The following is a 27,559-nucleotide window of genomic DNA, read 5'->3' as shown; positions in this document are numbered from 1 at the left end:
TTTTCATACATTGCAAATTGGCAATACTTATCAATACTCTTTAAAATAATTATATCCTCATGTATACTATCATGTAAGAACTGAATCAACAGTCTATATCTGACGCAGGATACGGCATGCTTGGGGCTGGTGCACGGGGATGACCCAGAGAGATGTTATGGAGAGGGATGTGGGAGGGGGGTTTATGTTTGGGAACGCATGTACACCCGTGGTGGATTCATGCCAATGTATGGCAAAACCAATACAGTATTGTAAAGTAAAATAAAGTAAAAATAAAAATTTTCTTAAAAAATAAATAAATAAATAAAAAAGAAGAAGAAAATAGATGAGTGTTTCCCAGCAACTTAGGAGAGAGGGGAAAAAAAAAAAATCCTTTAACACAGAATTTCTACTGTCAGATGTCAGTCTTCCAAAGAAATAACCAGGGATGTGAACAAGATTTTTAAGAATCTTCACCAACAGCACTTACAAGAAAAAATGGCACACGGTCCAACCACAAGCGATTAGTAAAAATAAGTCATGACTCATCTATTCAATGGAATGCTGTGGATTTATTTCACGTTTTCAAGGCTACTTATAACATGGACATAACATGGAAAACAACATAATATTAAGTGAAACACTGTAAGTAAAACTGTACTGAACGCTTTTCCCAGTAACATCATGTTACGCTAAAGGATATACAACTCAAACAACCGCTTCTTCTTCTCCAGGAATGCCCGTCTCTGCTGTAAGCTACCCTCCATCCTTGCCTCTGAAGCCCTTCTCTTTCTAAGCTACTCCCTACCCCTGCCTTTCCTTGTTACTGGGTCTCTCCAGTGCAAACATTTCTCTCCAGATCAGTCCCAGAGACAAAAACACTTTTGTAATTTCTTAAAATCTTCTTAAAGGATAACTTTCCCCCTAATACCTAGCATCCTATTCTGCTGCTTCAACCAACTCAGGACATCAGCTCTACACCTTTAACCCCCACTTCCATCCCAAAAGCTTGTCTTCTTTCTTGCCCATGACAGGGACTCAATGAATGAATGATCTAACAGTATAAATCCAATTCTAACAAAGGAAATCATACCAGTGAGTTTAAGTCCAGATGACAAGACTGCAAAATTACTCTGTCCCCTCCATACTTTCACACTAAATGCACACCACATATACTTTTATAAGGAGAAAATAAACAGAACTGTATTTTCGTCTCCATTTTAACTGAACCTGAGGTCTAGATTAGAGCTACTCACGCCTGACAAGGTGTAGTAAAACAAGATCAGTTACATCGTTTCCATGTATTCTGAAAAACATTTAGGATCTACACAGGTCTGGCCTCAACAACTGGCTTCTGGCCATTAAGCAGCACTTCTCTTTTCTGGAATTCAAGATTAACACGTCAACAAAATTAAAGCAGGCCTCAAAATGAGACACCATCTCAGCAAACTGCAGATGACTGCATAAAATAAATATGCCCAAAAGCTTGTCTTCTTTCTTGCCCATGACAGGGACTCAATGAATGAATGATCTAACAGTGTAAATCCAATTCTAACAAAGGAAATCATACCAGTGAGTTTAAGTCCAGATGACAAGACTGCAAAATTACTCTGTCCCCTCCATACTTTCACACAAAATGCACACCACATATACTTTTATAAGGAGAAAACAAACAGAACTGTATTTTCGTCTCCATTTTAACTGAACCTGAGGTCTAGATTAGAGCTACTCAAGCCTGACAAGGTGTAGTAAAACAAGATCAGTTACATCGTTTCCATGTATTCTGAAAAACATTTAGGATCTACACAGGTCTGGCCTCAACAACTGGCTTCTGGCCATTAAGCAGCACTTCTCTTTTCTGGAATTCAAGATTAACACGTCAACAAAATTAAAGCAGGCCTCAAAATGAGACACCATCTCAGCAAACTGCAGATGACTGCATAAAACAAATCTGCCTGGAGGGCTTACAGCACTATTTGACAAAGGTGACTGTGCTCTTCCTCTTTTCACAAACGGCCGGCCTGATGCAGAGCATGTTTAGCCATAAACTGCTCTACTGCCTCTCCCTGCAACATTTTCATGGCTCGCCAGTAGAGCTGTCCGCAGTTCTCAGGTCTACCAAGCGGGTGGTTCAATTCTTCTTTGATGTAATCCATCCAGAGATCTTTAAAGGGAATCCAAACATACAATGAGATAACTGACAAGGCTTTATTAGGTCAACTTAATTATTTAACATCAACTCAATGCAAGATTTCTAAGAAACAACTCTGTGCAGTTATTTTCCTAGAAAACTATGCAAAATAATACCTCTCTCAGCTTCTTACTTTAGAAGTGGCTTCTAGGTAAAATAATATCTCTCCCCCTTCTTTCTTTGGAAGGGAACGCCTACCCACTCCAGCATTCTGGCCTGGAAAATCCCATAGACTATTCTATGGGATCGAAAAGAGTAGGACACGACTGAGCAACTTTCACTCTCAGCTTCTTTAGTATGGTACATCAAAACCTTTTGTTTTTAAGTAGAAAACTTCACTTTAATCATGACAATCTATTTATCTCGTAAACTCAAAAATGCTAAATATATTTTCGAGGGAGGATTTTGCTGAGTCTCTTTTTACCTCAATGACTTTACTGGAACCTTGTCAACATGCTTAATAAAACGTGCTTAATGTTAGTAAAAATGCTGTTTTCATTCATTTCACCAGAAAGTATGCTAAAACCTTGTAAAACCTAATGTATGATTTAAAATCTGAGTTTAACATCTGTAAGTGTAATTTTTTGAGTTCCTAAATCAACAGACTTTACATGACATACCTATACCCAGAGGTACGTTTTACAAGTCCTTTAAGTTAAGACAATGTGGCAATAGCCCATGACAACCTTTGTCAATTAGTTATCACCACTCCCCTGACATAATACCCACTCCATTTTGTTCTGACCTACCTTAATCTTTTCCTTACAAATATCACATTTTTTAAAAGAACCAAACCAAGCAAATCTCCCTCTAATCCAGAGCTCTTCTTAATAGAAGACCCATGGGCTTCGTTCTGGGCTTGTAAACTTGAAATCAGCAGTAAAATTATATCTGCAACTATTTACATACAAAGTAAGGGAGGAAGCAAAGGAAGGATGCTAAGTTTTATTCTCAAGGAGGGCCATGACCCAAAAATAGTTAACTGAAGTTTACTTACCAGAATCATCAGTTCCAAATTCTCTCAAAGCCCTCTCATAATACTCTCTTAAGTTCTCCATCTTACAGGATTCCTATAAATAATCAGACAATCTTGCCTCAAAAGTCTAATCTGTAATGTCACAAATTCATTCCACACATATTGCTACTACTGTCTATTAGGTATCTAAAGGAGAGGAAAGATGGGTTTAAATAAACACAGCCTGACTCTGAACTTATCCAGAGAAAAGTCAAATGTACTATGTGGCAGAGTGAAGTAAAGTTAAACAGTGACAAAAGCACTTTGCTCTGGTGGCTTGCAAAAAGCCTCATCAATTCTCACTTAAGGGAACAAGGACAGCTCCACAGGAAGATATATGTGAAACCCTGCAGGACTTGACTTAATAAATGGGGAAGGTTCTACTCCCTATGGTGAGGGATTTCTTCCTTTAATATATGGGCTCTAGCACCCCACTCCAGTACTCTTGCCTGGAAAATCCCATGGACGGAGGAGCCTGGTAGGCTGCAGTCCACGGGGTCGCTAAGAGTCGGGCACGACTTCACTTTGACTTTTCACTTTCATGCACTGGAGAAGGAAATGGCAACCCACTCCAGTGTTCTTGCCTGGAGAATCCCAGAGACAGTGGGGCCCCGTCTATGGGGTTGCAGAGAGTCGGACACGACTGAAGCGACACTTAGCAGCAGCAGCAGCACAAACTAGCTATGCTCACCTTAAAAAATTGTTTATATCAAGGCACTACATAAACACTAGTTACATGAACTTTAGCAAGTTTTTTGAACCCTCTGACCTTCAAGTTTCCTCACCCATAAAATGAGGATAACAGTAACATTATTTCTTAGAGCAATTTGTAAGGATTCAATTAAACTACTAATGAATTATTCACCAAGCAGAGTAGCCACTACCTTGTGGGGGTGGGGGGTGGGCAGTGCAGGACCACTCAGCTTATGGGATTTCAGTTCCCTGAGGATTCCCTGACCAGGGACTGAACCTGAGCCACAGCATTAAAAGCTGAGTCCCAAACACTAGACCAGCAGGGAACTTCCTGCCAGTACTACCTTTACAACAACAAATGTTAATTCTTCACCTCTACTTTAAATGTTTTCTCTGTTTAATTTTCAAAGCAGATAAACATCTTCAGTTTAAAAATCTTTTTATGTAGTCAAATAACTATGTCCTCGTTTCAATTTCTCTTTGCTGAGACTGTACTATCTTACAGAAAGCCAGTTTACTTCGTGTCTTACACATGGATGAAAGACAGAAATCACACTTTACGAAGGGCTCACAGTAAATGTGTAACTATGCAAAGTCCTTTCCATCCAGTCTTCCATCTGGCCCTGTATATCCCCTCCAAAACAGGTATTACGACCTCCTTTACAGGTTGAGTATGTCACAGGTTAAAATTAAGTGACTTGTCCAAGGTACATGACCACTGTGTTACTAACCCAAAGTCAGGCTATGAATTATTATGTTAGATTATCTCCTATACAACAAAAACAAATCACTGACCCACACAGGGGTCAAAACCTTGAAAATAAGAATTCAACCTCATTATCAATTTCTCAAAATTCAAAGAAAAATAATAAACACAAATCAAAATGCCAAAGAAGAGAAAACAAAATTGAACACATGGAAAAGATATGGAGAAAACAGGTATAATGATATATGTATGCAGCGATTATCACCATAATTTTTAGAAAACTATCTGGCAATATAGAACCATAAAAAAAGCCAGTATTCTCCAATCCTAGAGATTTATCTCAAGAAAGTAATTCAAACAGGGAAAAAAAACTGTATACAAATAAAATGCTTGCAGCACTGTTTTCAATACCAAAATTCTGGAAATATCCTATACATAATGGGATGGTTAAGAAAACTTACAGGTTTAGTAAGACAATCATTGAAAATGATACCATGTGAAAACATAGGAATATGTTTACAAAATAATGTTAAGAAAAAAAGAAAAACTCCATGTATCGTCAGAAATAAAACAGTACAAAACATAGGTAAATAAAGGATTAAAAAAACAACAAAAATAAAAATAATATGGTTGGGTGAGTCACTGGTGATGAGATTACAGATATATCTGGACTTTTACGTTGTGTTTTCTAACTGACATTTTCCTGTTTTTCCTCATTCACAAGTTCAGTTAGAAACACCGGACACAGTTATGTGTGCCTTCTCTCTACCTCACAGCCCAAAACAAGAGACAACCAGGGCACTGTGGAGGCAGGGCGCAGCTTCCTATATGAGACAACGTCTGAGTTGTCTAGTTTCAAGACAGGTTACTTTTCTTCTCTGCTTGGCTACCATTCCTAAAATCACATCTATGGAAAAGGGGCTGGAAGAAGGGACCAGAAATTATACTGTATTATGATGAGAGCGTCTTAAACAACATAATGCTGCCATAGATGAGTACGTGCTAATCCATTTTCCCAACGAGAAATGCACAGACAGGACACTTACTTGCTCCTTCTCAAACTGGATCATCTTCCTGAAAAAATCAACTGAAAATGGACGGTTTTCCTGTAAACTAAAGAGGAAGTGGGGAACTGTTATCTTGCACAGAGACAGAAAGCCTCTTACAAATCGTGAATATAAATACTGTGCCAGGGCCCCCGCCACACGTGGTCTGATAAAGTTCTGGCTGCAATTCAGTGCAGGGACTGGACCTGACCACCAGCTACTCACCATTTCCAGTCTCCAATGCCTGAACTCTTCACCACCACCAAACGCCTACCTAGTTTTCTTTCTGTTTTCTCACTTTTAGGGTTTTAAGTTCCCTCTCCTTCATCTCAAGGTCTTTTTGAAGGACACCAATAAGCCCATTTCTAAGAATATATTCTGAGAAAATAATTTCCAATATGGACAAAGAATATTTGTGCAGCAGGGTTCATCAAAGCAGTTACTGTGGCCAAATAAATTATGGCATATCCGTAAGTTATTTTTAATAAATGTTAAAGAATTGTTACTGATAGGAAAAAGGCCAGTCTAAGGCTCATCAATAAAAAGTGGTACACCACATGTGATTGTAGTATAGTCTCAGATATGCGAAAAACAGATTTAAAAGAAGAATTTTTTGGTATCATTTACTTGGCTGCACCAGGCCTTAGCTGCGTCATGTGGGGTCTTTCATTATGCATGTGGACTCTAGCTGTGGCGCAAGGGCTCAGCAGTTGCAATGGGCAGGCTTAGCTGCTCTGCATGTTTTTCCCCAACCAGGGATCGAACCCATATTCCCTGCCTTGCAACAGACTACCAGAGAAGTCCCTTTAATTTTTATTGGGGTGAAAGACAAATTTTAAAAAGATTAAAGATGCTTTTTCTCTTAATGATGGGATTATAATGAATTGTTTGCTACCTACCTCCTTCTCTTTTTAAAAAAATTTGTCACAGTGGGCATGAACCAAAAGGCTCTTGGATTTATTCCTCACATATAATATGGGTGCAAGGGGCTGAGTATGGGGTGGAGAGACAAGTAACAGCTGCACATGTCTGTAAGTACCTTTTAAACACATCTCTAGCCTTTTTGTAACCACCACTTCGATAAGCCCAATTCAGATACTTTTCCTTCACAGGGACTGAGTCAGCTCCTGAGAGACGGAAGATAGCTCTCTAAAATAGAAAAGAAAAAAAGAAACAAGCTACATAAGGGGACATGTAGGTATCAAGACAAATTTCCTAAAACCATCCCAGCACACTGAATGAACAATGCTTTAGGAAAAAACCCTTTGAAAGCTAGCCAACTAGAATTATTTGCTCATTACCCACATGAGACTTATGACAGGGGGCCTGTACCTTATAGATTCCTTCAGTTTCTTCTTGCTTTCCGGCATCTTCACTCCACTGGGCCCAAGTAAGCCACAACGGAAGACACATCTGCTCACCATAAAACAGAAAATGACAGCTTAGTGCCAAGCTCTGAAAACTAGTCACTATAAAAATATGTCCCCCTTGAAATAAAATGTGAAATACAGAGTCATTCCCAGTCTGTCCTCATGGAACTCTTGGTGCCTGGCAGGAATGGTACGCCAAAACAGAGAGCCTGTGGACTCAGTCACCCAAAGTAACACTATTCTGTTAATTCTACTTCCCCTCTCCTGGGGACTACTGCCTGAAGTTATTATTATCAATCATCTGTTAGTTAAGCATGTAACAGCCCACAATTACACCCAAGCTGTCCGTAAGGTCACTATATACGATCTGTAGTCTGCTGTGGAGGATTACAACACAAGTGCTAACTCATCTAGGCTGAACTGCCTGGACTTCACTCATGTCCCAGCAGCTCACACAGATAAGCAATAAAATAATTATGATTTCTCCCCACTTTAACCTCTAGAATGGTTTTTTCCTACTAGTATAAAAGATTCACCATGAAGCTTTAAAGCTTATTCTTTTAAATTTTTTTTTCAATTTTAAAATAAACTTTAGAGTTTAGAAATATATGTGTTTAAAATGGGACTTAAGGTCAGCTTTGGAAGCACATGAAAATAATATTCTATTAACAGTTTTCACTTATCAGATATATAAATAGAAGTAGAGAAGTTTACATAATTTAGTCTATTTTCAAATAAAGATGTAGAAACATGCTAGTAAATGTAAGTTATTCTTCCACCTGTGATCCTGATTCAACCATCACCATGAATGCACTTTGAGGCGAGCTCTCCTCTGACAACTCTACTCCAAACACACTTTGGCTGAAGTCTTAAAAGGTCCCAAATAGAACAAAATGCAAAAGACCCAACTCACAGACCTGAGGTTTCAGGTACGCAAAGGCTTGGTCAAAACCCTTGGCCATCTCGTGGCTCTCTGACGAAATCAGGGCCTCCAGCTTCACCTGCCACATCTCCACTGATTTCCTGAACAATTTCACCCCAGCGTCTGCCACCTCCAGGGATTCCTTTAACAACTGGCGATGCAGCAACAACGTGCTCTGCAGAAGACAAAGGGCCATCCAAAAGTCACTGCTGAGATCTAAGTTATCTAACTGGAATTTCACCTTCACTCCTGTTCCTATTCCCAAAGACTATCGAAAAAACAGGGAAGAGCTAAAAAGCAAAGGCCCTGAATAATTTAGATTGAAAGCGAAATTGTTAATAACATAGTTCACTGCAACAAAATCCACACCCACCGAACAGAATATAAAAATCAGTAAAGATAAAACTACTATCTGTGTGGTGGTAAAGAAAGAAACTCATTCAATCAAACAAGAGCCTGGCATACTATAAACTGGTACCATTTCTCTGAAGAGTCATGAGCATGTTCATACATAAACTTGGGGAGTTTTACTTTAACAGGTATGACCCAAGAAATAAACAGGAGGAAATATTACCTGTTCAAAAATGCTTGTGTCCATGCTACTGTAATAGGGACAGAAAAATCTAAAACCAATCCATTATTATAAAATTGTGAAGTAGTAAGTAAATGGCCATATGTAATCCATTTATTCAGCAAGCATGTTAACTGCACACTGTGTATTATCATTACTGAATCTTCAATAATGAGAAGGTCAAGTGTGTTCCCAAACACCCACAGCGCCTCCAGTCTAGCACCAGAGACAATGTGATATGTATGATCACAGGAAAAGAATCATATGCTATAGGAGTACAAAGCACTGTCTTCAGCAGTGATCAGAAAGGGCTCCCCAAATGGAAGCCCCATCTGTGCCAAGACTTCAGAAAGATCAGGCATTATTCAGGTGTAAGCAGAGTTCACCAGGAAAAGGAAGACTCTCCCACCAACATGGGCAAGAGGCTAAAGATGACAGAAACTTTGGATCCAAAAGGAAATCGAAGCACAGAATGACTGGAGGGCTGGGATATAAACTGGAGAGACTGGAAATTCCTTGGGGGCCAAATTAAGGAGACTGAGCAGCTTTATCCAAAGGACAATGGGAAGCCACAGAATAACCTGATAATAGATTTTAAACGATCGTTCTGTGGAGAATAATCTGGAGAAAGGATGGGTGTAGAATCAACCAAGCATTTGAAGTTAAGAGGTAGTGCAGTGAAGGACTCCCACGAAAGGCAAGGTCACCAAATCAGTGACACACAGGGAGGCCTGGAAGGGTTACGGCCAGAATTGTAAAGAAGAGAAGATGTCTGAAAAGGCCAGAGCAGGCCTGCCCTGGTGGTCCAGTGGTTAAGACTCCATGCCCAATGCAGGGGATGCAGGGTCAATCCCTGGTTGGGGAAGTAAGATCCCACATGAAACACAGTGCAGCCAAAACTTAAAAATAAATAAATATATATAAATAAAAATGAAATGGTCAGAGTTATGACTGGCAAAAGAAACCAATAATGGAACTTGAATATGACTACCAAGGCACTCCAAGATGCACCCAGCTGAACAAACATACAGGGTGGGACTATCTCACCAGTATTCAATTAACAGCTCAAACATGGCATCTGAACTCATCCAAAATAGGGGACTTTTCACAACTAAGATGCTCTAATGAACGAAGGGCACCCCAGTCGTGGTATAACATGATACACTACTGACATGTTGCTTATGTAGATCCATGTAAGAAGTACAGACAAAATATTAACGCAAAAACAGCAGAACACAAAATAGCAAAACATTAATGGCAGTTATGTAAAAACTATGTACACTATATAAATAAAAAGAATTGTATAAGTAAAAGGTACTCAATAAATACAGATTTTTGTCCTTTCTTCCCCTATAAAAGTATTTAAATACATTAACATTCACAATCTCATGTAATGCTCCGAACAGTTTTTTATGAGGTGGCAAAAACAAGGATCACTATCACTCTAAAATTAAGTGAACAGTCTCAGAAGGGTTAAGCAGTTTGCCTATTTTGTGGCAAAATCCAGTCTAGACCTGTGTATTCCTACACTACTATTAATAATAATCCCACTATTATCCTGGTCTCTATATAATCTTTACCCACTTCAGAACATAAGGATGGGTTAATGTGCTTCTTACTAAAATGTCAACTTTAAAACACTGGAACACATCTGTCTTTATTGTACCAACGGTTACTCTGAGCCAAGCACAGGTTCAGGAAAACACGAACAGACAGACAGAATACACCCAAGTATGACTCTTCAGTGTTTTCCACTACGTACTTAAAAACATTCCTCCCTCTACTGGTACAGATTTACCAAATACTGACAACCAAATAATAAACTCTCTACATCTACCATGCCAATCTTCCAAATGTGCTTACTTATAAAACCATATATATTTAAACACACTATACGAGCATGAACCAACCAGAACGAAATACATGTAATCAGCATGAATGTGTCCTTACCAGCTGCCTGTACTGGAGTTCTGGTAAAAGTTTGAGCTCATGTGCCTTCCGGAATGCAGCCATGGTTCTTTCCAGCCTCTGAAATAAAAAAAAATCTTTTCAGTTCATTACAAAGATCCTAGCAGGGGCCTTTGGCCTTTGACAGGAACAGAAGCAGTTTTACTTCTGAGAATTCAGAGAAGGGGCTGAGGTGGTTTCACTTACGACTAAAGGATTTGGGCAGCTGCACCAAGCGCAGCCCAGGGAGAGTGCATCCCCTCCAATATGTGGCCAGAACTAGATCAAAGCAGCTGACTCAGGCCTTTCAAGTCAGGAAAAGGTGCTTATTCATGACCTTCTTGGAAACTCCCAGACCCCAAGGAGCTGTGCCCATGTTCTTCTTTCAGAAAACACTTTCTGGAACTTCGCTGGTGGTCCAGTGGTTAAGACTCTATGCTTCCAATGCAGGAAGCATGGGTAAGATCCCTAGTTGGGGAACTAAGATCCCCACATGCCATGCAGCCCTTCACATCTCACCAAAAACGACGACAAAAAAAATGTGTGTGTGTGTGTGTGTGTGTGTGTATGTATGAAAGAAAGAAGACATTGTCTAGTCAGCCATTTTCACCACTTAAAAGTCAATACCTTCTTTCTGAGGAGGCGACTGCTTGTCTTCTTAGTAAACCTCTCCATGCAGAAGTTCATGTAACACTTCCACATAGCCTCTGAAAAAGTCAAAGCTTATGTTAATCAGACCACCAGCACTTTTTTTAGTCTAACAGTCCTCACATCATCTCAGGAAAAACTCCTCTGAGGAAGAGTTTGAAGTGGAAAAAAAAATAAATTGTGATTACAGTCTATCAAATATCTCAAATATTGAGGGCAAAACAACTGAGAAGTGACAGAAATATAAACATTAAAAGCCTTAAAAAAAACAAAAGCCTATCCATGTCAGGTACCCACTACTTTTCCCAATACTGCAAAATTGTGAAGTAAATCTGTAACAGGAAATAATCAAGGAATGATGATCAAGCAATCTTCTAAAATATCATTTCCTCAGTATAATTTGGGCTTCCCTGATAGCTCAGTTGGTAAAGCATCTACAATGCAGGAGATCCTGGTTCGATTCCTGGGTCGGGAAGATTCGCTGGAAAAGGGATAGGGTACCCACTCGACTATTCTTGGGCTTCCCTTGTGGCTCGGCTGGTAAAGAATCCACCTGCAATACGGGAGACCTGAGTTCGATCCCTGGGTTGGGAAGATCCCCTGGAGAAGAGAAGATACCCACTCCGGTATTCTGGCCTGGAGAATTCCACGGACTATATAGTCCATGCGGTCGCTAAAGCCTTTGACCGTGTGGATCACAATGAACTGTGGGTAATTCTTCAAGAGATGGGAATACCAGACCACCTGACCTGCCTCCTGAGCAATCTGTAGGCAGGTCAAGAAGCAACAGTTAGAGCTAGACATGGAACAATATGGTTCCAAATCGGGAGCACGTCAAGGCTGTATACTGTTACGTATCATGCAAAATGTCCAGCTGGATGAAGCACATGCTAGACTCAAGATTGCAAGGAGAAATATCAACAACCTCAGATAAACAGGGGAAAACAACAGAATGGAAAAACTAGAGATCTCTTCAAGAAAATCAGAGATACCAAGAGAACATTTCATGCAAAGATGGGCACAATAAAGGACAGAAACAGTATGGACCTAACAGCAGCAAAAGATATTAACAAGAAGATATTAAGGTGGCAATGGAATACACTAAAAAACTATACAAAAAAAGATCTTCAGGACCCAGATAACCACGATGGTGTGATCACTCACCTAGAACCAGACATCCTGGAATGCAAAGTCAAGTGGGCCTTAGGAAGCATCACTATGAACAAAGCTAGTGGAGGTGATGGAATTCCAGTTGAGCTATTTCAAATCCTAAAAGATGATGCTGTGCAAGTGCTGCACTCAATATGCCAGCAAATTTGGAAAACTCAGCAGTGGCCACAGGACTGGAAAAGGTTAGTTTTCATTCCAATCCCAAAGTAAGGCAATGCCAAAGAATGCTCAAACTACTGCACATTTGCACTCATCTCACATGCTAGCAAAGTAATGCTCAGAATTCTATAAGCCATGCTTCAGCAATATGTGAACCGTAAACTTCCAGATGTTCAAGCTGGATTTAGAAAAGGCAGAGAAACCAGAGATCAAATTGCCAACTCGCTCACCAAAAAGCAAGTGAGTATGAGAAAAACATCTACTTCTGCTTTATTTACTACGCCAAAGCTTTTGACTGTGGATTACAAAGAACTGTGGAAAATTCTTCAAAAGATGGGAATACGAGACCATCTGACCTACCTCCTGAGAAATTTGTATGAAGGTCAAGCAACAGAACCAGACATGGAACAACAGACTGGTTCCAAGTGAGGAAAGGCGTAGATCAAGGTTGTATATGTCACCCTGCTTATTTAACTTATATGCAGAGTACATCATGAGAAACGCTGGGCTGGATGAAGCACAAGCTGGAATCGAGACTGCCAGGAGAAATATCAACAACCGCAGGTATGCAGATGACACCATACTTATGTTAGGAAGTGAAAAACAACTCAAGAGCCTCTTGATGAAAGTGAAAGAGGAAAGAGAAAAAGTTGGCTTAAAACTCAACATTCAGAAAACTAAGAGCATGGCATCTGATCCCATCACTTCATGGCAAATAGATGGGGAAACAGTGGAAACAGTGACAGACTATTTTCTGGAGCTCCAAAATCACTGCAGATGGTGACTGTAGCCATGAAATTAAAAGACACATGCTCCTTGGAAGAAAATCTATGACCAACCTAGATAGGCTATTAAGAAGCAGAGATATTACTTTGCTAGTCAAAGCTATGGTTTTTCCAGCAGTCATGTAGATGTGAGAATTAGATTAAGAAAGCTGAGCACCGAAGTGATGCTTCCGAACTGTGGTGTTGGAGAAGACTCTTCTGAGTCCCTTGGACAGCTAGGAGATCCAACCAGTCCACTCTAAAGGAAATCAGTCCTCAATATTCATTGGAAGGACTGATGCTAAAGCTGAAAATCTGATGCTTTCGCCACTTGATGTGAAGAACCAACTCACTGGAAAAGACCCTGATGCTGGGAAAGATTGAAGGCGGGAGGAGACGGGACAACAGAGGATGAGATGGTTGGATGGCATCACCGAGTTGATAGACATGAGTTTGAGCAAGCTCCGGGAGTTGGTGATGGACAGGGAAGCCTGGCGAGCTGCAGTCCATGGGGTCGCAGAGAGTCGGACACGACAGACCAACTGAAGTATAATTTATTTCCCCAAATAAATGAACAAATGACACAGCTCTCGGGGAAGGTCATGAAAGAGAAAGAAGTGGAAAGCCAGCCAGGCACACTGTAAGCTACCACACAGAGGTTCCAGAACTGATTCTGCTACTGAGAATGAAGCTCCAGGTTCCCACTCAGGAACACCATCGCTCCTAGGCACACAGGGCCTGGGGAAGCTCACCTGTGGGCACAGTTTTTACCGCCTCCTCATACACAGCACAGCACCTCTCCTCCCGGCGGCCCACCTCCTTCGCTTTGGCTTGTTTGGTTGCAGGCAGCTCTTCTCCTGGCTGTGACTGAATCACCAATTCTTGCCGGGCTACATAGTCCCAAGTGAGGGGGTCGTCTGTGTGCAGAGCCTTAAGGCTAAAAAATACTGATTGTCAAGCTAGGACATGTAACTGATGCAGACTATCAGAACAGAGAGTCCCAATGCTCTGAAAACGTACTGAGAACACCTCTTTATCAATTCCCTCATCACAAGAGTCCTTTCCCAACCGGCTCTCCAGATGTCTTCACCCTCACTATATAAGTATCAATGGATGAGAACGGTCCATCCATTAAGAAGCATCCACACTTGTTAACTGCAGACTGTCTCATTCATAAATATTAACTTACAAATTAGATGCCAAAGGCAGGTATGTGTGACAAGATTCCTGGTTCTCGAGCCCAGGCTCTGGGTTTTCTCTAATAGGAGTCTAATCCTCTGCCAAAAACCTAAAGGTATCCACAGAGCAAACAGATCCAAGTTCTATCTTATCTCCTATGAATGTAAGTCTTCCCAAGGGTGAAGGACCCAGAAGGTAGGCTGCAAATAATTCTTCAACCATACAACCAGACATTAAAACAACAATGTCTGATTACCCGTAGCACTGAACTATAAACATTCACTCACTCTCATCTTAAGGACAAAAAACACATCAGGAAGGCCGGAATATAGATTTTTACTTAAGCTGTAGCACAGATTTCTTACTGAACAGAAAGCCAGTGAGTGAATCAAAACAACTTCTCCAAACATACATTTTCAGGGACTACCCTGACAGTCCAGTGGTTAAGACTCCATGCTCCTAATGCAGGTCTGGGTTCGATCTTTGGTCAGGGAACTAGATCCCACATGCCACAACTAATGCCTGGTACAGCCATAAATATTTTTTAAAAATACATTTATGTACTGTGATGTAATAGTCCAAAAACAGCTTTCTCTCCAAGGATTTTATATGGTATCTTCCTTCCCCTTCTCTAAATATCCAACTTAAATCATTACCCCAAGATCAAAACAGACCTAGTCACCTTTCCACTACTTTACTTACTCATTGTAAATTTCTCTTTGCAGATCTTTGGCAAAGTCGAACAGCTGTGCAACTGAAAGCAGTGACACATGAAATTTTGCACCTAAAATTTTAAAAGCAGGGGAGTGGAGTAAGACTCTAAAGGAGCACTTTCTCGAAGTACTAGCATTAGTTTTGTTTTATAAAATGCGAAGAAAGAGAAAATGGGGAAGAAAATAACAGTCCCACAATACAAAGTCTTTGTTAATATCTGAGTATCCAGTAAGTACTTTTAACTTTTATTCTAAGTGTCTTAGGGCAAAAGGAACTTAATTAAATCATGATTTAGGTACTCAAAAACTTAGACACGGTTATAATCCAAGGGGAAATCTGCATTTTCTTAAAGAAATAGGACACTATTTCCCACAATCATGAGTTTTACACATTCCAACAGAAATTCTCAAAACAGGCTAAAGGTCTTCCTCATTATAAATAGAATGGTTCATTTTCCCACCATAAATAAGTTTTCAAAAGATACCTACTTTTAATTACACTTATAGCATTCTTATAGATGATCCGCGCCAACTCGCCCGTAAGGACTTCTTCAGCATGCTCGAGACTCCCCTAAAGAGTGGGATGTTAAACAACTGAACAGATGGTGCTGGCAAGAAGAAAAAGCACTAGGGCAAAAATTAACAATCCTAGACTAACTGTGCCACATGACAGCAATCACGCATGACACAAATCACACCCTCTGGCAAATCACACCTCTCTCTAGGCCAGTTTCCCTCAGTTGTCAAATGTGCAACATGAACAAGATCTTTGATCTTACAACTGTGTCCCCAGGCTCCTGGAGTGATGGCAAGATCACACGGCTTAAGGTCCTAGTCTCCATCTAGCCCTGAATAGGTCAGGTTTTACGTGCTTTGTTGACTCTTCTGTGTAAAATTTTAGCTAGTTAAAAAGTTCAGAGCTAGGACAGATGACAGCGAAGTTCCTTTTTCAGCTCTAACATTCTCAAACTTATTTCTTTAAACTCACTCTGCCAGGTAAAAAATTACATGAATAGGTAAAGAAAGGCAGCTAGGGATCATACATTTCACCACCTTTCTTGAGCTCCTTAGAACCATTAACATATCACTGAATGAGATCATAAAGAATAGTTTTTGGCCATTCCATCAGTAATAATTTCAAGGGCCACGCCCATGAGTCCAAATGTTTGTTTTAAAAGCACAAAATTCCACTTTTATTACTAGGCCCATTTTAATTAAGTCAATGCAGGACATTATGTTTCCAAACATTAAGCTGGAATGAAAAATACATTCTGGGACTTCCTCGATAGTCCAGTGGTTAAGAATCTGCATGCCAATGCAGAGGACATGGGTTCGATTCCTGGTCCAGAAAGATTCCACATGCCTTGGAGAACTGAGCCCACATGCTACAACTACTAAAGCCTGTACACTCTAGGATGCATATACAACTAGAGTAGCTCCCGCTCACCACAACTATAGAGAAAGCCCCCACGAAGCAACAAAGGCCCAGTGCAGCCAACAATAAATAAATTTTAAAAAAGAAAAAAAAAAAAAAAACACCACTCTAAAGATTTTCTTTTTATCTCACTTTGTCTCCAAGACCTTAAACCGAGGGCCTCCAGGCCAGGCAGTCAGTCACATGGTGCTGGAGCTGCTATGGCACCGGAATGGAACCCGCCAGCCACAGGCAGACCAGCAGGTCACGAACAGTGCTCCCAAAGACTTTCTTTTACTCCTAAGCAAACTCAAAACACTCTATCTTATCAACAAGTTACAGTATATTAGGATCTTACCACATCCATGTTGGCTTTTTCAAACTCTTGCTTTTCCTTCCTCAATTTTTCAGCATGCATCAGCTCCATCCTAAAGTACTGCACAGAAAGGAAATAACAAACTAATCATCTTTGGAGATAATTTTTCAGTTAGAAATATGTAAGATGACACTTCTTACTCGTTAAGTATCAGATCTGAGGAAGCGTGGAGAGACTATATTTTCTCTTGTTATGAAACTAGCTGACACTGACAAGGTATGCTGTTTTGCTCTTTTGATTTTGGCCATGCCAGGTTTTACAGAAAAAAGAGCAAAAGCAGCAGGAAGGGAGAGGAGGGGAGGAAGAAGTGGAGGGGAAGAGACAATAGGAGGGGAGAGTCAATGAACAAATGCATATATACATATGTACAAAAGTATAAAAATGAACCTTAAGCCTCAACTAAAGAAAAGTAAGGTTCAGCTCCCTATCCCTCCCACCATAATGGGAAGGTAGGAGTCTCCATCTCTCACTAAAGATCTGGAAGATGAACAAGGTAAATACCTAATACTGGCCAAGAAATACTCTTCTGGCCCCTTTTCCCCAGCAGCTCCCCTACTTATCCCGAGCCTCCATAAGTCAAAGCCTTAACTTAATGAAGCATACATGTTTTCTCCAGAGGACCAAACAGAGCCATTACTCTCATCTTATGTGCACACTCACTTCTTCATAAAGTTTTGGGCAACGTGGGTGAAAGCGCAGAGCCCGAAGAAATAACTGTCTTGCACTTTCTGAAGACAAGCAGTCTTCCAGTTCCCATTTGGCCGCCAAAATCCACAAACCTGTAAGTGGAAGACATTCAACCTCATTTCAATAAAATAATCAAGTCAGGTTTTGATACCCAACTTTTTTTAAACTTGACAATCAAGAAGGGGATGGAGATAGGGAGTTTCTAACAGTTATCTATAAAGCACTGTTGCTTTATCTAAAACAAAAAGTGTTCTGAACCAAACTAGTAAATGTTAACATCTGTGGGTATTTATGGAGAAGGCAATGGCACCCCACTCCAGTACTCGTGCCTGGAAAATCCCATGGACGGAGGAGCCTGGTAGGCTGCAGTCCATGGGGTCACTAAGAGTCGGACACGACTGAGCAGCTTTCTTTGACTTTTCACTTTCATGCATGCATTGGAGAAGGAAATGGCACCCCACTCCAATATTCTTGCCTAGACAATCCCAGGGATGGGGGAGCCCAGTGGGCTGCCATCTATAGGGTTGCAGAGTTGGACACGACTGAAGCGACTTAGCAGTAGCAGTAGCAGTGGGTACTTATGTGCCCATTACTTTATTTCATCAGATCCAAGGTCAATCATCTCATTTTTAAGTCACATACAAATTTTAAGTGTTAAGGCTGGGAAAAATTGTGCATCTTAGAGATAATGAAATAAATTATTTTGCTCTTTTCTCTGTATTTAAATGATTTTTCATTTAAAGGAAAAATTATTTAAATATTAATGATTTCTTTCAAATGACTCAATCAAAAATTTTTCTACTGTACCTACTGGAAATAAAGACTTTAAAAGAAAAACACCTTTGCCCTTCTATATGAGAAATTAACCTTAACATTCTAGCTCTTTCCCAGAGACTTCATAGAATCAGCTATTACCAGAGAAGACTGCTTTTGGTAAAAATGGCCCATGGTTGGTAACTGTATCTGTACTAGAACTCTGAATGGTATAGAGCCACTGCTTTGCACTTTCTTGAGCATGTGACTCTTGAAACTGAGCACAATTCATATATATAATACCTGGAAGCTACATCCCTCCAGGGGTCTTCTCTCCTCTGCCCACTCATGTGTTCTCATGCCCTCACATCTGAGACAAACCTCCAGGCTGCTGAGAGTACTACTGGATCCTTCTGAATTAACTGGTGCCAAATGCAGCCAATTCTGAGTCTTGTGTAGTGTAAACCTAATACTAGAGAACAGACACTTAAGCACCTCCACTATAAAATACGGGTGTTCACAAGAGGTTTTCTTCTTGAGTACCTACCTTGTGCCAGTGCCACTGCTGCTGCTTAGTCCCTAAGTCATATCCAACTCGTTGGAATCCCATGGACTGTAACCTGCCAGGCTCCTCTGCCCATGGAATTTTCCAGGCAAGAATACTGGAGTGGGCTGCCATTTCCTTCTTCGGGGGGATCTTCCCAACCCAGGGATCGAACCCAAATCACCTGCTCGGCAGGTGGTTTCTTTACCACTGAGCTATCCAGGAATAACCCTAGTAAAAATCTGTATTCATATTTTCCCCTTTAAGTTTCTGAAATCCTCAGATTTGAGTGCCTCCAAACAGAATACCCCTCAAAGCACTGAGGAGTTCCACCATCAGCTAAAAAGAACTGCAGTCCTTCTTGCCCACAGACACAGTACCTAGCATGGTTACTAGTATACAGCAGGCAGTGATGAACTAAAAAGGCAGCTAATTCAGGAATAAAAATTGCTGAGGCCAAGATCCTATGCTCAGGTCCTGAAAATAATTCTTTCAGGTCTATAAAGCAAAATAAATTCCAAAATGGCTTTAGTCCACAAAAAAAGGTAGACAAAGAACTAAGGAGGATATCACCTACCTGGCTTGTTTGAATGAATGGCCAACAAGGAAGAAAATATCTTGCTAAGGTGAACCTTGGCAGCCTATTAAAAGAAAAAGAAAAATTCTATTTCCTGCACAGCAAAGGCATTGATATGAACCTCTAAGTGATCTGTACTGTACTGTAATCCCCTGTAAAACCCAATGAGGCAAGATCTGTTATTGCTAGGGAGATATAAACAAAGATTCACTCACAGCTTTCTTCTACCTAAACAACTACAGATAAACATTTTACATTATCTAAAAAATGATTTCAACTTTAATGAACAAATACACATAAAGATCATTTTCCTTTCAACTAATATAGAAGCCATCTATATAGTCATTCAGACATGCAAATGTTACACTGAAATTCCACATTCTTGAGTTCTCTTCCTGTTTGTTAACCCTGCCTACGTCATTGGAGAAAACGTAAAAGTTCAGGAGTCAAGTAGGAGGTTTAACATGCAGGCTAACCAAAAGGAAAAAGGGAGCGAGACAGAGCTGCCCAATACTCACCCACTTCCTACAAAAGGCTATAAAAGACAGCCAAAGTTGAACATCATCCTGCAAGAAAAGCAATGTAGTAAGCTACCTGCATTTGAAATTTTATATACAATACACCTTTGCATTCATCAATTTTGTTTGCAACAGAGGAAGATGTTGGAATCTTCAATGTGTTATATACCACATCCCTCAGCCTATTAGGCTGTCACACACCCAGGCTTTAGATCTCTTAACCATGATAACTGTCTCCCCCTAACCCCGCCTCCCACGCACTAAGACAAAAATCTATCCAATTTGTTTGATGCCCTCTTGAGGGATTTGCCTGGCACTCCAGTGGTTAAGACTCCATGCTTGCAATCCAAGAGGCACAGGTTTAATCGCTGGCTGGGGAACTAAGACCCCACATGCCATGCATCACAGCCAAGAAAATATCTTTTAAAAAATGCACTTCTGAAATGGTCTCAATCAGGGATTACAAACTAAAATTTATCATTCCTAACAATCCAGAATACTTCCCAGATAATATATCCTGGTCCCAGAACCAAACTTGAAGAGAAACCAAGTTACTGAGCTAATGCCCCTACTCTCAAGATCAAACCAGTCCATCCTAAAGGAAATCAACCCTGAATATTCCTTGAAGGACTGATGCTGAAGCTGGAACTCCAATACTTTGGCCACCTGATGCAAAGAGCATACACACTGGAAAAGACCCTGATGCTGGCAAAGACTGAGGGCAGGAGGAGAAGGGGGCAACAGGATGAGATGGTTCAATGGCATCATCGAATCAATGGACAAACTCTGGGAGATAGTGAAGGAGAGGTAAGCCTGGCGTGGGGTTGCAAAGCCAGACACCACCTAGCAACTGAACAACACTCTCACCTTTTCTTCCACCTCAAGTCTTCATTGTATTTTACTTAGAGACATAACCAAACACATCTCAGATAATTTTATGATCCTTAAATATGTATGATATCCACTGTTTTCAGCATCATCCTCAAAAAATAACTAAGGTAATGCAATCAATTTTCTTAATGGTTGGTATATGGTTTCAAGTAATGATACTATCACTAGAATAAGTATCAAGATACCCATGATAAGAATCCACAACTACACATTTGCACATCCAAGTCATAATACATACAATACATATCCTCACATCTCTTACAGTTAAGGACACACTGAACACTTACTTTCCACTTAATTGATGCACGTCGGAAGACACTCTGTATCCGATGTATTATAGGATCCTCAATCTCATCCTTCTTAAATGTATATCCAACGCGCTGAAAAAGGACATTAAAAAAAAAAAGCCTCAGCTTAATCCCACTTATCCAAACCCCACTTGATCTTTAAACAGTACTGACAGAGAAAGCAAATAGTTAAAAACATCATTATGAGCATACCACCACACAATTATCAATGCCAATTGCTTCCCAAACCCATGTTCTAGAGTCATATTAATTAATAATGTATTTTTTCCAACTTTCAGAAAATCTACTTACAGTTCTCCGTTTCTCGATCAGCTCCAAAAGATGAATTTCATACTGTGAAAGAAAAACACACATAAAAAAGAAAACAAGAAATATTATAACCTTTTATGTAGAGGCAATGCACTTGGTTAAAACTATAAAGTAAATAAAAATCAAGAGCCTAAAACAGAAGAGAACTTTCTATCAAGAAACCTGATTTACAATAAGTATCTAGCATTCCCTGAAAATGCACCTTACATCTACAAAACTCACATATACGTATATTAGCATACAAACATCTTAGATAAAAGAATGCACGTTACTAAAGCTGTTAAGACTTACGATTTACTTTATCAATCTAACCTAGTCTACAACAGTGTGTGCCAACTTTCAGTAAATCAACCATTTAAATATTTTAGCTGATGTACAAGCAAATAAAGCAGATACAGGGTTGTACTAGTTGAAACACAGTCCCTAATTGGCTCTCCCTACCCTCACCTCTAAAGGACCCCTGAGAACCTCTAAGACTCTCCAAAAATAATTCCTCTCTAAGCTTGAAAACTACCGGCGGGGGCGGGGCGGGGGGTGGAATACTAGAAAGAGAAAGCACAGAACCTTACAAGATCTCATGCTTCATTTTAAAACAAAATATTTCAAACATACAGACATACACTCATGCAGCTACCACAGTTACATCAAAGCCTACATTTTACTCTATTTGCTTCAAAATATTTTTAGAAATAAAACATTTCAAATAAAGGCAAAGCCCCCTATGAACCATGTCTGATTCTACTCTTCTTCTTCACCAGAGGAAATGACTATCTTGACTCAGTTGTTTATCATTCAAAAGCATGACTTCAAACTCTATTGTAATATGGTCTTAAATGCTTTTAAACTTTATGCAAATAGTATCATACCGAACCCATCACTCCATTATTTTACTCAACATTGTGACTTTAGATATAGCCTTGTTGTCACAAGGAATTCAGGTCCATTCATTGTAACTGCTGTATAATATTTCATTATAGAAATGAGCAATTTACCTATCCTTTCTCCTGTGATAGTATTTGTTTCAAATTTTTCTATTACAAAAAGTTGAAATAAATATTCTTGAACAGGTCTTCTTATAGATACATCCAGGAACTTTGCTACTAACATGTAAGCTCCTAAAGGCAATGATTTTTGTCTGCCTAATTTACTTTTGTACCCCCAATGGACTGGATAGTGCCATGTACTTAACATGCCCTCAATATACACTGTATGAATGAATGAAACCCCGGGTCACAGAATTCATGCATCTCCGACTTTATGAAACAGTGCCAAATTGCTCTTCAAAGTGGTGGGACAAACCATATACTAATAATGTCAGTCTTCAAGATGTCTGTAAATATGATGCTATAAAGCAGTAGTGCCCCCTGATTCTAATCAATATTTACCTGATTACTAAAAAGGTGAACATCTTTTCCTAAGTTTACCAATGACTGATGCTTCCCCTTTATGAACTGCTTGTTCCTAGCTCTCCTGTTTTCATTTTCTTTCTACTCGTCATTTCTTCTTGATTTTTAGTTCTTTACTTATTCTAGATTCTCACTATACGTACTACAAATACCTCATTTTGTGGCTTGTCTTTTTACAATATGTATCTTTCCCTTTTTGCACAGAAATTTTTACCTTTAACACAAACAAACTGGTCTTCTCTTTCATGGTTTGCGCACACAACTCACTCATAAAAAAAGAATGAAATAAGGCCATCTGCAGCAAAATGGACAGACCTAGAGACTATTATACTAAGTGAAATAAGTCAGAAAGACAAACACCATATGGTATCACTTATATGTGGACTCTAACATACAACACAAATGAACTCATTAATAAAACAGACTCAGAGACAGAAAACAAACGTAGTTTGCTGCTGCTGCTAAGTCGCATCAGTCGTGTCCGACTCTGTGCGACCCCATAGACGGCAGCCCACCAGGCTCCCCCATCCCTGGGATTCTCCAGGCAAGAACACTGGAGTGGGTTGCCATTGCCTTCTCCAATGCATGAAAGTGAAAAGTGAAAGTGAGGTCGCTCAGTCATGTCTGACTCTTAGCGACCCCATGGACTGCAGCCCACCAGGCTCCTCCATCCATGGGATTTTCTAGGCAAGAGTACTGGAGTGGGGTGCCTTCTCCGAGATACACACTACTATATATAAAATATATAAGCAACAAGGTCCTACAGCACAGGGAACTATAATCAATATCATGTGATAACCCATAATGGAAGAGAATATGAAAATGATTACATATGTATATACACACACACACATTATGTATGAATAGTCAAATAACTTTGCTATCCACCAGAAATAAACACAGCATAGTAAATCAACTACACTTCAATTTAAATAAGAAACCTTTCCCGAGAAGGAGAAATATCATACATCCCTTATATGTGGAATCTAAAAAAAAAAAAAAAAAGACACGAATGAACTCACCAAACAGAGACTCAGAACAGACTCATGGTTGCCAGAGGGTAGGAACAGTTAAGGACTTTGGGAAGGTCACGTACACACTACTACATTTAAAATGGATAATCAACAAAAACCTATTGTATAGCACATGGAACTCCGCTCAATGTTATGTGCCTGCCTGGGGGAGAATGAATACATATATATACATGTATGGCTGAGTCCTTTTCCTGTTCACCTGAAATTATCACAACACTGCTAATCAGCTATACTGCAATACAAGATGTTTCTGGTGTTTAAAAGAAATAATAAAAACAAAATTTTACAAAACAAAAAGAAAAAAGAAACTCTTCCGAACCTAAAGTCATTCATTATTTTTAGAAGATTTAAAGTTTTCCCAGCACATTTAGCTATTCAATTCAACAGGAAGGGATCTAATTTCTGCTGAATCCAGCCCAGCATTTAGCATGATGTACTCTGCATGTAAGTTAAATAAGCAGGATGACAATATACAACCTTGACAAATTCCTATCCCAATTTGGAACCAGTCCATTGTTCCATGTCCGGCTCTAACTGTTGCTTCTTGACCTGAATACAGGTTTCTCAAGAGGCAGGTAAGGTGGTCTGGTATTCCCATCTCTTTCAGAATTTTCCAGTAGGTTGTGATACACACAAAGGCTTTAGCATAGTCAATGAAGCAGAGGTAGATGTCTTTCTGAAATTCCCTTGCTTTTTCTATCATCCAGCGGACTAGCAATTTGATCTCTGGTTCCTCTGCCTTTTCTAAAACCAGCTTGAACATCTGCAAGTTCTTGGTTCATGTACTGCTAAAGCCTAGCTTAAAGGGTTTTGAGCATTACTTTGCTAGCTTGTGAGATGAGTGCAACTGTGCGGTAGTTTGAACATTCTTTGGCATTGCCTTTCTTTGGGTTGAAAATGAAAACTAACTTTTTCCAGTCCTATGGCCACTGCCGAGTTTTGCTGGCATATTGAGTGCAGCACTGTAACAGCACCATCTTTTAGGGTTTGAAATAGCTCAGCTGGGATTCCATCACCTCCACTAGCTTTGTTTGTAGTGATGCTTCCTAAGGCCCACTTGACTTCACACTATCGGATGTCTGGTTCTAGGTGAGTGATCACACCATCGTGGTCATCTGGGTCATGAAAATCTTTTTTGTATAGTTCTGTGTTTTCTTGTCACCTCTTCTTTATATCTTCTGCTTCTGTTAGGTCCATACCATTTCTGTCCTTTATTGTGCTCATCTTTGCATGAAATGTTCCCTTGGTATCTCTAATTTTCTTGAAGAGATCTCTAGTCTTTCCCGTTCTATTGTTTTCCTCTACTTCTTTGCACTGATCACTTAGGAAGGCTTTCTTATCTCTCCTTGCTATTCTATTAAACCTTAGGACCTTTCAAATACAAGATTCTTAGCCAGGTATCATTCTTAGTCATATTTCATTCACTAGGATTTTTTTTAATCTAAGCTTTAGACCCTTTATTCTTATAATGTTTATCAGTGTTAAAATTTAAGACTTACATCATCTCGTTATTGGGTTCTTTCTGAATCCTGAATTTGTCCTCCAACAGATTATTCTCACCAAACTGAAAAATGATCTAGCATATACATTTTATCTTCACTCAATTCTTCCATTCATTCTCAGGACTGAAGAATTTTGTAGCAAACCTAACCTCTCTCTAAATCAACACACTACAAGCACCTAATATTAACTTTCTAACCACCTGCTAGCATCAAACTCACGCTCCTTTCTTTTTCCCCACAAGACATTATCAATCAAATCTCTTGCTGAAATCCTAACACATTGGTTTTTTGGAGTCTCTGATGTACTAACCCTACAGAATAAGAGAAAGTTGTTTTCCAAGGACCAAACCCTTAGCAGAGCAAAATCACCTCTATTCCTGTTCAAAAACTGCCTTTCTACTCATCATCAGTTCCAGAAGTTCAAAGGAAACTGACAGCAAGCTAACTATTCTACAACTGATTTTAAATTTGTGAGGGAATTCAGAAATAATAAAATTACTCACCTGAACGTATCTGATAAAGTCATCCTTTAAAAGACTTCTTCGCTGTATCCTGTATTCTAGTTCTAAAGCCTTCCTAATGATTGCCCTGAGGAGAAAGCCACTTAAAATGTAACACTTGAGATATGCAGAAATAAAAGACTTTCGAATTTTAAGTCTATTTCCAATATATTTAAGAACATATAATTCCCAAATAATTATCTTTCATTAAGTAAATATTCTCTTATACAATCACTTCTGTATTCTTTATTATTATTATTAAGGCATAGTTGATTTACAATATTTATTAGTTTCAGGACTTATGCAGTCTCAAGAGAATGAAGATGTACTTTAAAACTTTCATGAAAATCACCGCAATAGTCCCACCAGAAAAGATTTCTTTTCCTCCAAATTCAGGTCACTTCAGTTTAAATAATAAACAAATTTCTTTCCTAAATTCCTCGTTTCTGAATTCTCAACAAGCAGTTAAGGGGGGAAAAAAAAAACACAACCTGTCTCTACCGGTTTCATAACTACAAAGGGCTTATTCATGAAGACTCGCTGTATTTAAGAAATGAACATGGGTATATTAGAATTTAAGCCAAGATGTGCAAGACCAAAAATCGTCTCTAACGATAGTAATAACGTTTACTAAACAGTTACTAAAGAATTAACAATATGTTGTGTTTCATTAACAAATGTTAAAGGTTCCCACAGTCATAGTACTACATTTGCAGTCACTGTAAAATGAAAAAAGTCACAGAAAGCTATTAAAAACTATTAAACTAAATTTTAACAAACTAATGAATAACTACATGCTGGTCGTGGTTCGCTAAACCCTAAGGTAAAACGTGAAACTGAATTAAATGATCCCCAAAGTCCAGTCTTCTTAGAAAACATTATCACTCGTGGGCTCCCACGGTCCAGTGGTAAAGAGACGCAAGAGACGGGGGTTCAATCCCTGGGTCGGGAATATGCCTTGAAGTAGGAAATGGCGACCCACTTCAGTATTCTTGCCTGTAAAATTCTATGAACTGAGGAACCTAGCGGGTCGCAGTGAGACGCGACGGAGCACTCACACATACCCCTAGGCACACAGCACTCTGTCGGCATCTTTAGGCCGTACACTCGGCTACAACCAACTTACACCACACTGTACCGTGAAAAAAAGGTTTCTCTTGTCTGACTCCCCCTCCGCCCCCCGCGACTGCGTCAGGGCTGCTACTAGCTGTTGACCGGTAGGGGTCCTGGTTTTATCACCTTTATGGCCTCAAAACTCGGCTCTACGAAGAAACATACTGTTTGCGGGGTAAAAGGACGGATCCCCTAGCAATGAATGAGAAATTAATTCTAGATAACATCAAAATCTGTAAACGGCCTTCCGCCATATTAGAAAAACAACCACCCAACTGCCCCTATATCCGCCCCCTACACACACACGCCATTGCCTCCCCTCTGCCCGCCCCAGCCCTTCCTCTTTCCTCCGCTCTCACCTAATCTCCATTTGACTGAAGAGTCCAGTGCGCTCTAGCTGCTGTAATTCGGGAAGTCGATCCTCTACACGTTCCTGAATTATTTCCGCCATGATAGCCGAACTTCACAACCCACCACAGCTCCTCTCACCGACGACACGCGAAGGAAATGGCCACCCTCTAATCCCGAGAACCGGCCAAAACGTTCGCGCGTGC

The 27,559-nt window shown here is 39.8% G+C and overlaps 1 protein-coding gene and 1 non-coding gene across 2 annotated transcripts; both read right to left on the bottom strand.

The window, feature by feature from the left end:
* Window positions 525-27,559, bottom strand: UTP6 (UTP6, small subunit processome component). Its single transcript, XM_005693233.3, has 19 exons — window positions 27,365-27,559; window positions 25,896-25,980; window positions 21,433-21,474; window positions 21,121-21,213; window positions 19,943-19,990; window positions 19,425-19,488; window positions 17,524-17,642; window positions 16,846-16,923; window positions 15,563-15,644; window positions 15,063-15,144; window positions 13,934-14,118; window positions 11,068-11,147; window positions 10,444-10,521; window positions 7,918-8,097; window positions 6,963-7,043; window positions 6,670-6,779; window positions 5,631-5,697; window positions 3,168-3,240; window positions 525-2,143 (listed from the first exon to the last, which is right to left on the bottom strand). The coding sequence occupies exons 1-19, from the start codon at window positions 27,454-27,456 to the stop codon at window positions 1,986-1,988; spliced, it is 1,797 nt and encodes a 598-aa protein (XP_005693290.2). The 5' UTR covers window positions 27,457-27,559; the 3' UTR covers window positions 525-1,985.
* Window positions 16,638-16,711, bottom strand: MIR2332 (microRNA 2332). The gene has a single exon (NR_129669.1). It is a non-coding gene; the product is annotated as a microRNA 2332 (primary transcript).

This window comes from Capra hircus, chromosome 19, assembly GCF_001704415.2.
Source record: "Capra hircus breed San Clemente chromosome 19, ASM170441v1, whole genome shotgun sequence".
NCBI lineage: Eukaryota > Metazoa > Chordata > Mammalia > Artiodactyla > Bovidae > Capra > Capra hircus.
Note: the sequence above shows the minus strand (reverse complement) of the source record. Positions and strands in the feature narration are given on the sequence as shown.